At 38.5% G+C, this 12,870-nt stretch overlaps 1 protein-coding gene across 2 annotated transcripts in view; it reads left to right on the forward strand.

Moving 5' to 3' along the window:
- Positions 1-12,870, forward strand: part of HDAC9 (histone deacetylase 9) — an 841,506-nt gene that overhangs the window by 664,974 nt on the left and 163,662 nt on the right. For both annotated transcript variants that reach the window (XM_037163907.2, XM_053655071.1), the window contains exons 19-22: positions 5,615-5,670; positions 5,915-6,002; positions 11,629-11,748; positions 12,061-12,158. In XM_037163907.2, the coding sequence (XP_037019802.2) occupies positions 5,615-5,670; positions 5,915-6,002; positions 11,629-11,748; positions 12,061-12,158 (362 nt within the window). The remainder of the gene's footprint in view (positions 1-5,614; positions 5,671-5,914; positions 6,003-11,628; positions 11,749-12,060; positions 12,159-12,870) is intronic.

Genomic DNA, 12,870 nt, shown 5'->3' on the forward strand with positions numbered 1-12,870 from the left:
GGGTTAATGGAGGTTTGAAGAAAGGAGGTAGAAGTGCTGTCCTGAAAGACTTGGAGAGTTAACGGACCAAGGGCTACATTGTGATTGCTGGGTGTCATGAAGAGCCTACCTGAGGTTTGTAATCATGAATTGAAAGGAAGACCAGTTGCGTGCCTTTTATATATTTCCAGGTGCAGGAGCAGAACAGATGTGAGCTGTATTTAATCAGTGTGGTGATGTTACCAGGGGAATATGTTGAAGGAAGAGAGGGACAAAGTGACTAAAAGTCTGTTACGCACAGGAGTTTTGTGCTCGCCCACATGTATGTGGAGAAGCCCTAACTCCCCGTGTGACTGTATGTGGAGAAAGCCTCTGTGAGGAGTGATAAAGGTTTCATGAGGTCATAAGGGTAGGACCCTAATCTGGTAGGGCTGATGGTTTTATATGAAAAGGAAGAGACACCATAGGGTCTTCCCTCCCTTCCCCCCTCCTCTCTGTCTCTGTCTCTCTTTTTGCCTCTTATGCATGTGCATCAGAGGAAAGGCCATGTGAGGACTTTAAGGAAAAGACAGACCAGGAAGGGTGCTTGCAAGAGAAATTGAACCCTGTTGGACCTCCATGTCAACTTCCTCCAGAACTAGAGAAAAAACTTCTGTTGTTAAGTCACCCAGAACTTTGGCATTTCATTAGGGTAGCCTGAGCAGAGTAAAAAGATCAGGAGAGTATGTTGAAGGGAAAAAGGGATAAGGTATCTGAAAGTACATCCAAGAACTGAATATAATGGACCCTAAAGCCGAGAGAAGGAGGGCAGTGAACATGGTGGAGGGACAAATGGGAGCAAAAGTTAAGTAAGGTCAATTGATTGAAGGTCTCAGTGCACTTGAAGCATTAACTAGACAATAGGATATGAGGAGAGTGCGATATTTGAATGTTTGACATTGAGATTACGGAAGAGATGTCCTACCAGTAATGGTAAGATATATAAGTATGACTGTTAACAGAAGACAAATTTATTGAAGGTGACAAGTCAGAGACCTGAGAAATTACGGTATTGAATGAAGTGGCTATTAAAAGTGGCTATGTGGCTTAGCCACTTAGCTTTGGTACTATTAAAAGTACCAAAAATAATTATTGGAGGAATGATGGAAAGAAAGGCAGTCAGATGGCCAAATATTCAAGGCATGGATATAACTATAAGTGCATAGATTTGAGTGGCATTTGGAAGCAAAATCAACAGGAATTGGTCATGAATTAAAGTGCAATAGAGGAAGGCTAGGGAGAGAGAGCCATTAAGGATAGCTCAGGATAAGGCTCCTGACTTCAGACACTGAATGAGTCATGGTAACATTGGCGAGTTAGAGAAGGCTGGGAGAAGATCAAGAGTTCTATCTTGGATGTACTGAATTTGAAATGACCTTGGAATAGCCAAGTGCAGATAATGAATACTAGGCTGCTGTTTTGGCCTGGTGCCCATTGGAGGGTTCATCCTGGAAAAAGAAATCTGTGAAGTATCTGGTGATAGGCGGTAATCGAATTAATGAGAGCAGTTGCATTGCTTAGGAAGTATGAGTGGAAAGAGAAGAAAAGTCAAAGATGATGCTTTGAGTAACCTCAGTATTTAATGAGCAGGCTGAGGATTGTGAACCTTCAAGGGAGACTGATTAGGAAGACAGGTAAGAAGACCAGGAGAGTACAAAATCACAGAAGCCAGAAGATGAGAGTTTTAAAATGGAAGGTGTAGCTAATGGTGTTGAAAGCTAATGAAGAACCAAATAGGCTGAGACCATAAAAATGTCATTGGATTTAGTGACATAGAGGCCATTGGTGACCACAGTAAAAGCTCTTTAGTGGACTAATGGGTGTGGAAGAGAAAGTAGAGTTTGGGGACAGAGGCAGAAGTGAGGAAAAGGAAAAATGAAAAAGCAAGGTAGACTACCCTTTGAAGGATTTGGGTTGCTGAAGGGGAAGAAAATAATTGAGGTAGTTGGAGGGTTCAGTGGGACTAAAGATAGATATATCACTTTTTACATGTGAGGGGGGAATCCCAAAATGGAATTATCTTCTGGTAAGCAGGCCCCTTTAGTACAGGCTTCCTCCACTAAGTGAATGTTCTGGAAACCTGTCTGTGTCAGTTCACCAGCTGGTGTTGTTGAGAGAGGCTGCATTCAGGTTTGGTGAACATTTTTTGAAGACTCTTTGAACGTGTTTGCCCATTTCGTGATGGGTGATTTATGAGTGCAGCTGTGCAAACTGCTGAAAATGTTCAGCAGTTTTTGACCAAAAATGGCATGACCCTCGTGCCCCACCCTCCCAATTCCCTCAGTCTTGCCCAAGAGACTTTTCTTTGTTTCCCCAGATGAAAAACTCCTCAAAAGGAATGGTTTTGCTGATGTGGAAGAGGTGAAACCAAAATTGGCAGAAGCACTAAAAGGCATCAAAATCAGCAAGTTAAAAAACTGTTTCAAGCAGTGGAAAGAACATTTCAGTAGGTGTATGGCATCAAATGCAAAGTACTTTGTAGGTGGCAGATATTGAAACATGTCAAAATAAATAAACAATTTCTTACAAATGAATTCCACTTTTTCAGGGTCCCCCCTCATATATGTATATATTTGTATTATCTTGGTTAACATCAAATTTTATTTTCAGGATGGCAGAAACATGAGCCTATTGAAAACTCAACGAAATATATATATAATCAGGAATTTTCATATGGATTTAATACATTCATGAGAAAACATACCTGATAGTAGAAAATCAGAAGGGGATGGGATCCTAAAGGCAGGTGGTGGGATGGACCTCAGGAGGAAGACTAACAGGTGGGAAGGGGAGCCCACTGGCCGGGAACTCAGTCTGCCATCTCACTGGGCTCTATCTTCTCTCTTTCTGGGTGATCCAGTCGCCTTTTACCAGAGAGTTTTATGGGGTAGGTGGGTACAGCTGTGAGGAACAAGAACACCAGCCCCATCTTTGGCTGCCGGTGGGTTTGCGAGACGTCAGGAAGGAGCTACCACCTGAGCAGACAGATCTGGGGAGAAGCAGCCTTGCCAGGTTTCAGCTTAGGAAAGGGGTGATTCCGAAAAGACCTGGGACATGTAGGTTCACCGTGCCTGAGCGGTGGAAGGTTTCGGTGGATCATGAGGACTGAGGAGAATGTTTGAGTCAGCAAGACAATACTTTTCAACCCCAAATCAAGCAGTTTCAGAAGCAGTTTAGGAGAATGGCGGTGCTGTGGAAGATTTTAAAGTGAAAGGCAGACCCTTTCTTTGTTCAAGGAATCTGGCTGTAAGAAAAAAAGGAAGATCGAATTCAAATTCTATTTGACGTTTTTGTCCTCTATAATCTAGCTAATTACCTATGTGATTTCATTTCCAGTTTGTTCCTTAAAATGATCACAATTTAGACCTACTTTCCTGTACATAATATTTTCCAAAATCCTTTCTTCTAAACCATTGTTCACGCTTTTCCTCCTTCCCAGAATGCCCTTCAAATCATTTTTCTGCCTTTTTGAACACAACCCATTAAAATCTACCTCTTCACTTTCTCCTTGTATGTTTTTCTTGTACTACGAAATAAGTGCAAGAAATAAGTTATAAAACCATTTGGAAAGGACATGAAATTATATATTAAAAATAACCCACATAATACCATTACTTAAATATATTGGACTATATATATTATTCTCATCACTAATATTTCTGAAATTTATTAGTATTTTTGTTCCACTAATTATTTATAACAAAATTTTAATGACTGTCTAGTATCCTGTGGTATAGATGTACCATAATTCATATAAGCATTCTCTTATTATCAGTTAACTTTGATCATTTTGATTTTTCCTGTTATAAATAAAACATTATCTTTTATATAAATACTTGTCTGCACAGTGACTAACACCTTTAGGGCAAAAATCCTTTAAGTAGATTACTTATTATATTACTTATATATTCAAACAGTATATAAATATTTTTAAAGGCTCTAGATAGATGGAGTGGGTTATTTTCCAAAAAGGCAATAATAAATTACCCTCCTATAAGCAGCATTTATGAGTGTATAAGGCACAACTCCATTGTCAACATAAAGTATTTTTAAAATTTTCCGTTTCTTGGTTGGGAAAAATGTCTTTCCATTGGGCTTTTCGTATGCTTTTATTTGATTACTTATATAAATTGAACAGTTTATTAATCCCTGGATTGATCTTTGTATTATCTAGCCACTACTTTTATCCATAAGGCAGTATTTTCAACTGAGTTGTAAAAGATTATTATTAATATTAATCTAATTATAAAGATTATTGCATGCTAATTGCATTTCCTTATATTATAGTTATTAGTTTCACTCTGTTTTTTCCCTATAAAATACATACCACCCATCTGAATCTACTGAGTTCTCCATTTTCAGAATTCCTTTAGTTTCTTTCATATTTATCATAGGTATCAGAAAGATAGTAAGTACCTTAATAACAAGAATAGGGAGTATATCGCCATTTGTATATTTATAATTGATACTGTGATATTTGACTTCTGATTTGCTTCTGAGTTAATCACTATATATGTGCTTATCAAAATATATAACAAATTGACCCACTGTGTGTTGATTATCATAACATTCTAGAAAAATTCATGTATACTGAAAGCCCTAGAGAATAGACTACTTTTCCTGGTATTATCTTTGTGTTTGTAGTAAGATTTGGAAAACATATCCCTAGGGTATATTAAAATTATTTTAAAAGTTTTAGGATTGTATATTAAAAAAACATTGTCTTTGGAGCATAACACTCGAATCATAGTTAAGTGAAAGGTGGTGTAAACCATCTGATAAATGATTTTATTTTTCATGTCAAGAAACCCAACGTTTCTGAGCATTCTGGCTTTGCAAGGATTTATAGTTCCCTGCCTGCATGCTGGAGTTCCTTCAGCTTTCCGTGAGGCATTCCAGCTAATCTGGAGGTTAAGGCATTCCTTGATCATGGACAGATCTGATTGCTACTCAGCCCTGGAATTCTTTATAAAATTCCAGAACTCAGGCTAGAAATTGACTTAGGGAATCCAATAAAGTTGCAAGTCTTGGCAGCCATCCAAGCTAAATTTATAGGCTGGAAGAAATATGGGCTTTCCATTGTTCTCTTTTTCACCTTTCTGGGGTTTCTTTTGTGTGCATGTGGGTGTGTGAGTGTAAATTTATCATTTTTGCTGACACTGAAGTGGAAATAACCATTGAGGGAATCCAGCTATAAGAATTTTCACTTTGGATCTTCCCCGTTTTTTTGGACCTTCGATCCAAGCCTGCACCAAGAGTGACTTTCTTCTCCCTCTGTAGGATGTTGGTGTCATAAAATAAGAAGTTGCTCTCAGATATGAATTATGCTAGTGTAACAGCTGATGTGCACATTTACCAACTAGATACAGCCCCCCAAACCCCCTGTTCTTCCCTTGGCTCTGGGGTGAGCCCTTTTTTTGAGGTACCATCTGAGAAAATGGGGTCATTTATATTGTTTCTGTTGATTCTGTGCACTGGTGATGGGTCAGTGAAACAAACTCTGAAGCCTCTGTCTATCCTTCAGTCTTTTTATGTGTGCCTGAAGCTCCATAGTACCCAGAGATTCAAGCCGTCCTCCCATATCTTGTTCTTACAGAATGGATTTGCTGTTGTGAGGCCCCCAGGCCATCACGCTGAAGAATCCACAGCCATGTAAGTACCAGGGACGGTTGCCCATCTCCAAGCGCCACGGTTCCTGGCAGTCACCTGCCCTGTGCATGTCTCTGAAGCCTCTAATTGTTAGCAGATGGAATGAAAAATCTTGCGAGGTACTCCCAGAAGCAGATTTATGGCTTCAGAGATCATATAGCATTTTTTAAAATGCTCTGAACATTATTTATAATGGTTTTCCCGGCTGATTTGCTTTCTTATTTCTCTGTTCTTCTCTATTCCGCAGGGGGTTCTGCTTTTTTAATTCAGTTGCAATTACCGCCAAATACTTGAGAGACCAACTAAATATAAGCAAGATATTGATTGTAGATCTGGTATGTATTCCTGGCCAGAGCTGCATTTTCAGTGACTCTAGATAAAAGAGAGTGAATTTGTATTTCTCTGTTAGGTTGTCTTGCTTTTAGCACTCGCAAACAACTGAAGGGTGTGTTTCCTTTGAATGTGGAAACTCATTAAATTCAGGATTGCAGTTCTGAAACCATAAACATTCACGTTTCACTTTCATGGTGTTAACTGCAATTTAATGAGAAGAAGGCGCAGATCAGGGCAACTTTTATGATCCTTAAATGAATTGATACTTCCACAGTTAAAATAACCCAACAGAACCTGAATTTACTTTTCCCTACAGAATATAGACTTTAAACAGTCAGATGTGCTGGAAAGAATGTTGTTGCTTTGGTAACCAATTGGCCACTTCCCTTGGTTAGCAATCATGTTGCTTGTTGTGCAACAGTGGTATTATTAAAACAAGTCAGCATGTCATTCTTTCTGAAAAGATTTCAGATCACGTATGCCAGTTTGGGATGACTCCCGGCAGGGACCCTGAGTGATTAAAGTCAGAGGCATTAGATTAGTCTTGCATTTTAACATGATACATTCTTACACAATAGAGTTAAAATTTGTTTAACAAATGGCTTGTTTAAATGCAGATGACACTTGGCATGTTGTCTATAGTATACTCAGGAATAATGAGCTGGAGATCTGCCCCATACAAAAGGACCAACCCAGGAAAGGGCGAGAGAGAGCTGACTGGTGATTTATGAGCCCTGTTTTCGGTTTGCCTCCAGTTCACGAGGAGGTGTAATAGGTTGTCTGACAAAGCATAGACAGGAAATGAACCCTGGCATCCAAAGCGAACCTGCTCCATCTGCACTTAATTAATTTTTGCAGGTGATAAAAGATTTAAAGGCAAAATATGTTAAAAGTTTTTTTTGAAGTGCAAGGCTTAATAGTCTAAATCTTGTTCATATCTGCACTCATAATTAAATCTTACTGGGAAGTCGTGGCCTCACCATCCAGCCTCCGATTCAGTTAAGCAGGCATACCGCAAGGGTGGAGAGCACAAACAAAGTCATGTGAAGAAATACTGAGTTATGTTAAAATGAAGATAGAGGGAATGAAAACCTGATAAACATTTCTAGTGCTCAGTAGGAATGGCTGGTTTTCACATACGGGGTGTAGCCTTACTGCAGGCACTTGGTGTTGAGATACTGAAACCCAACTGTCCGTGTATTTTGCATCCAGGCTTAAGTTTCAATGTAGGTCATAGTTCACCATTAAAGACATGTGTTGAAGGCCTAGATATACTGCAGTAGCCAGGTCTTACACCTTCACGAGAAGGAGGACATTGGCATGCACTTTCCCATGTACAAACAAAATTACATTTTAAATAATAATTATTGGTTTACATATTTATCAGAGAGAAAATTAAAAATGATTTAGTATACTTCTAGTACTGAAAGTTCCGTTAGAAAGATGAACCAAAAACTTGAAGGAAGGATAGCAGAGGAAGACCTAGGATTGGAGGAAACTTTTGTAACCTTTCTAAATTTGTCAAAATTATGGGGGAAGAAGATTGGTAAACTGTTCATCTTATCCTTAAGAGTCTTTTATTATTACTTTCTAAGGTATCTCCTCTGATACTGTTTTGTGATTCTGTGAAAATAATCAACAGCCATTGAGTTTCTGTGAAAACACATTTGGGACATCCCAGCGCTAAAGTAATGAATTGTACAACAGGCTACAAGGCCAAAATGCCTAGCTTAGGCTAGATGGATATTTTTCACCTGGGAGGATTTGCCTGTAACATGTTGTCTTTGTACATTAATATAAGAATACTGCTAGAGATAATTCCATATGATTTATAAAGCAAGTTACTTGGTAGCTCCAAGGCGTATCCTGTAAGATTACTGGCCTTTGATTATGAATTTGCCCCATTATCCAATCATAAAGGATACTGATTTCCCAGCAGGCTGTAGCAGAGGAGAAGTATTTGTTTCAGATTTTCTAAATATATGAAGTTCTGTCCAAAGGGTTGCCTCTGAGATCACCACCAGCCTGCGTATTCTTACTTTCAAGTCGTCCAAATTCTGCAGCTGCAGGGAGACTTTGAGGAAATTCCCCTGTTCCTTCCAGCTGCCGAGAAGGAAGTTTTAAAGTGCCACGTGGCTCTGAGACATCCGTTCCCCCTGGCTGACAGGTCTGTCCTGCAAGTTAGTAGAGGAGAACTGAAGGCTCTTTAATAGCAAAAGAACTTCATTCCTGAATATCCAAAGTCACTAATTTTAGCTAATCAGTGTGAACTAGCTCCACAAATTCTTGGGCCAAAGGCAGGCGAAGCTCCGCTCTTGTCCGGCACCTTGTATCTGGGGCTTTGCATGCCTAGTAAATAGAGAGCCAGAGCTCCAGTCTACCTCTTTCTGGGCGCCACAGCCAAATGCAGAGGCATTGAATATTTTCAGTAGAAGTAATCCTAGTTGATCTGTGGAGCTTATTCATTCCAATTCTCCTTCTGGGGTAGATTCCAAAGACATTCAGATTGGCGAGGAGAGGGAGCAGGTGCACTTGCTTTTCAACTCTCAAGAGACTGGTCATCATGTTCAGGGTATGAAGCTGTTCTAGAAGTATGATTTGCCTGCATGACTCAGGTAGCTTTTATACGATGTGACTTCCAGTGGAAAATAATATGTTTTTGGCTTTCTTCTTAAAAGAAAGTCCACTTTAAATGTCAGGTTTGGGGTATTTCCATTTTTGATCAAGCACCAAACTTGACTGAAGAGTTGCCACAAAATTGTTGTAAGTGATAATGTTAGCTGGTAGAATATATGACTTAATTCAAAGCTATTTTAACATTTTAATAAGGGCATATTGGTTCTGAATTCTTATGCAGAATTCTTATTCAGTATATTTTTGAGCAGTAAAGATATCAAAATGATTTTTTCAGCATTTCAAGAAAATCTTATACACAATGTGTATTTTGAGGCATTTAATGATTTAGTTAATTTCATTATTATAGTACTTCCATATAATTATCAATGATTTTCTTATAACAGTCCCATATATTTTGTTGCCATTGAGAAATAAATCCTCAGGTCAAGCCTGAACATGAAGTATTTTGCGTAAGTGTTTTATAGCAAAGAAAGCTGAAAAAACATATGTATATTTTCAAGGTTGTATTATAAGTCATTGACCAAAACAAAAGGCACATTTGGTCTGTCTTGCCTTTTTCTTCAAAAACTTTGTGAATATGAACATGGAATCAAGAATTATCGAAGTATTTTTAGAATGGATTTGTGAATTTCAGTGAAAATGTCAGTTGAAACCTCATTGTGCTATGGGCAACACTATATTTCTTATTCAGAAATATATTCAGTAATAAGCACCCAACACATTTTTCATGAACAAATGATTTCTTTTTTAAGATAGATGATCATCTTTTATTTGACATTGTTAAATAAACTTTTACAGTAACACTAAAGAAACACAAGTTATCAAGGCAGTATGTATTTTTGCATTTCAAAGTTTGGGTGCATTTCACCCAGAAAAACATTTTTCTTACAATGCTGGCTAAAAATTCTGTCATGTAGTGGATGTGCAAACATTCCTTCACTGTTGTTTTTCAAAAAATTTTATTTGTTCTTCCTCCAGGTATCCAGTAGCAATCTCAAAAGACATTGTGGCTTGAACTGTTTCATTTTGTTCATGTAAAGAAAAATAATTTTGCCATCTCGCTTTACTTTTCTTTGAACATTCAGAAACCCAGGAATTGATATATTTTTCAGTAAGCTATTATTTTCCCAATGAGTATTCCTTGAACCAGAACAAGTCTGTGGAATGATGCCCACCTTCCTCAGTATTTTTTGACTCCGTAATTGATTTTTGATCTGTGTACTACACGAAAGGGAGAGAGGATGAGTGGGTGTCTACACTGTGGAGAGCAAGCTCAGCGCAGGCGTTCAGAGCTCACCACAGGGAAGGAGTTCTGGCCTGGAGGTTGCAGTGGAGACAAGTTATGTAAATTTCAATGAGGAGCAATAATGACCACCAGGCTCACTTCACAGGTTTGCTAAGGGGATCAGAGAGATCATGAATGGAAGTTAGCAATACAATAGTTATGAGTTTGGACTTTGGAGTAAGAAGTATATTCAAAATGCTGTCTTGCGAATTATTCTTTGTATCGCCTTAGTAAATTGCTGAAACTCTGAGTCTGAGTTTACTTTTTCTAAATTAGTAAATTTTTAATTTACCGATTTAAAATACCATAGGGATAGTGCCATATACATCACATAATTGCTAAGTAAGCTATGCCAAGATTTAATGTAGTGCCTGAACCAAAACTTGGTAGGAATCATTGCTGAAAACAGTGTGAGTCTTACTGATAAAAAATAAAGTGCTCTATATAGTTAAAAGTGACCCAAAATATTTTATAAGAACCTGAAACTATACATGTTACACATGTAGCAGCAACATTGTATCAAGTACAAATATACAGACTGCTCACGTTTGAGTCATCTGTGTACTTTTGTTCAGAAGATGTTACGGTATTAGCTCTTCCAGTGAAGACATTTTAAAAACTGCTACTAGTTTTATTTTTCCCATTTCTTTTACAGTTCCAGCATATGTCTATATGATAAAGCAATTAGTAAAAAAGAACTGTTAAGTTTTAAATCACTATCATTTACATGTCTGAAGAATTTTTTTATTCATTAAAATGAAAGGGTATTTTTTCTTTTTTTTTTAAAGGATAGGGAGTGTGTGGGGAAAGAAAAAAAGAGGAGGAAGGAAGAAGGCTGGGAAGAAAGCCATGATATAATATTAAAATTAGGCAGATTGGAGAAGATTGCATAAAGCCCCATGCCATCTTTCTGCTTCAGACCAAATGATTTAATAGCTAATGAGCTCATGCTCCTGTGTCTTTGACTTGCCGTCACGATTTTACCAAAATAAAGTATGAAGTCCTTTTTGCATCTGGCATCTCTTTTGAAGTGATTCTAACTGCTGAGGGATTACTAACTGAACTGAACGCTTCAAGAAAGCCAATTTACTCAGCTGGTTGCAAAGCCTTTGACCTTAATGGTGGGACTTGGCAAATCAATGCATACACGTATGTTTAGTGTTCTGTCAAGAAATGCGAAAATGCTCTGTAAGCCATAGATCCTTCTGCAAAATACTAGTTTGTAGTTTAAACATTAGTCTTTCTTCAGAGGCCAATGAGGCTAGTTAATTAAGCCTGAGGGGTTATGAACTGTTGGCAGTTAATAAGTCATAAAATTCCTCCATAAAACAGGATGCGAGATTCCATCACTGAAGCAAAGAGTACAAAGGGCCGGTGTATAAATATCTAATTGTACCAAAGGACTGGGCTTTCTCAATGACTGCTCATCTGGAGTCTCCAGGGCATGTTCACTGTGGTTTCCTGATTTTTAGAAGCCAGTTTAAAAAATGAGTGCATTAAAGGGTAATTTGCCTGAAAGTTCAGGAAGTAAAGGGGGTGGTGTAGAAGCAAGCTGAAGGGGAGAGAGAGAAAGAGGACATAGGGAGAGGACAGAAAAGGAGAAGGAGGCTGGGATAGAAAGGGAACTCAAAATCAGGGCGCAGAGTTCTGTCTCCACACACAGTTAGACCTTGCTGTGTCTGTCATCTGTTTTCTTTTCCCTGTAGGATGTTCACCATGGAAATGGGACACAGCAGGCCTTTTATGCTGACCCCAGCATCCTGTATATTTCGCTCCATCGCTATGATGAAGGGAACTTTTTCCCTGGCAGCGGAGCCCCAAATGAGGTTCGGTTTATTTCTTTAGAGCCCTACTTTTATTTGTATCTTTCAGGTAATTGCATTGCATGATTACCCATAATTTTCTTGTCCTTTGCTGGTGTTTTAAATTACACGAGATTACTGAGTTGTCCCACGGGAGCAAGAACCAGTGCAGAACAAGTGCATAACCCAGCGTGCTGGTTGTCAAGCAAGGGTGGGCTGGCTTGACGTGTTGTTTGATGTTTATTTCGAGAGCTCACATGTGTTTGTTTTCCTCTCTTCTTGCTTTCTTCCTTGTGCCCTCCTCTCCCCACGGTGGTGTGGTTTTTCTCTTCTCAGGTCGGAGCAGGCCTTGGAGAAGGATACAACATAAATATTGCCTGGACAGGTGGCCTCGATCCCCCCATGGGAGATATTGAGTACCTTGAAGCATTCAGGTTGGTACTTCTTTCTATGCAAGTGGCAAACTAGAAAACAAATGCCGATGCAAACAACACCAAAACCAAAACAGAAATATAAATTTCTAACTAAGGTTAAGTAGCTAAAGGCTTCCATCAAAGTTCCAAAAATGGTGTGGTTTGGGGACCTGAATATTGCTACAAAGCCAGTAAGGTATATGTGTAAGACAAAAGGTACATCAAGATGTAGTTGTATCATTGGCGAATATTTTCTCCCATGCAGTCAGTTGGCTTTTGTTTTGTTGGTGGTTTCCTTTGCCATGCAAAACCTCTTTAGTTCAATGTGGTCTCTCATTTACTTTTTTCTTTTTGTTTTCCTTGCCTAAGGACATATATCCAAAAATATTGCTAAGAGTGATGTCAAAGAGTTTACCGCCTACATTTTCTTCCAGGAGTTTTATGGTTTTGGGTCTTACAGTTAAGTCTTTAACCTATTTTGAGCTTATTCTTGTATATGGTGTAAGAAAGTGCTCCAAAATCATTGTTTTACATGTGTCTGTCCAGTTTCCCCACACCATTTATTGAAGAGAATATCTTTACCACTTTGTATATTATTGCCTCCTTTGTCATAGATAAACTGACCATCTAGATGTGGGTTTATTTCTGGGTTCTCTATTCTGTTACATTGACCTATGTGTCTCTTTTTATGCCAGTACCATGTTGTTTTGATTATTATGGCAGTGTAGTGTAG

This window comes from Artibeus jamaicensis, unplaced genomic scaffold (genome assembly GCF_021234435.1).
Source record: "Artibeus jamaicensis isolate MK-2021 breed Jamaican fruit bat unplaced genomic scaffold, CSHL_Jam_final contig_923, whole genome shotgun sequence".
In the NCBI taxonomy this organism is placed as follows: Eukaryota; Metazoa; Chordata; class Mammalia; order Chiroptera; family Phyllostomidae; genus Artibeus; species Artibeus jamaicensis.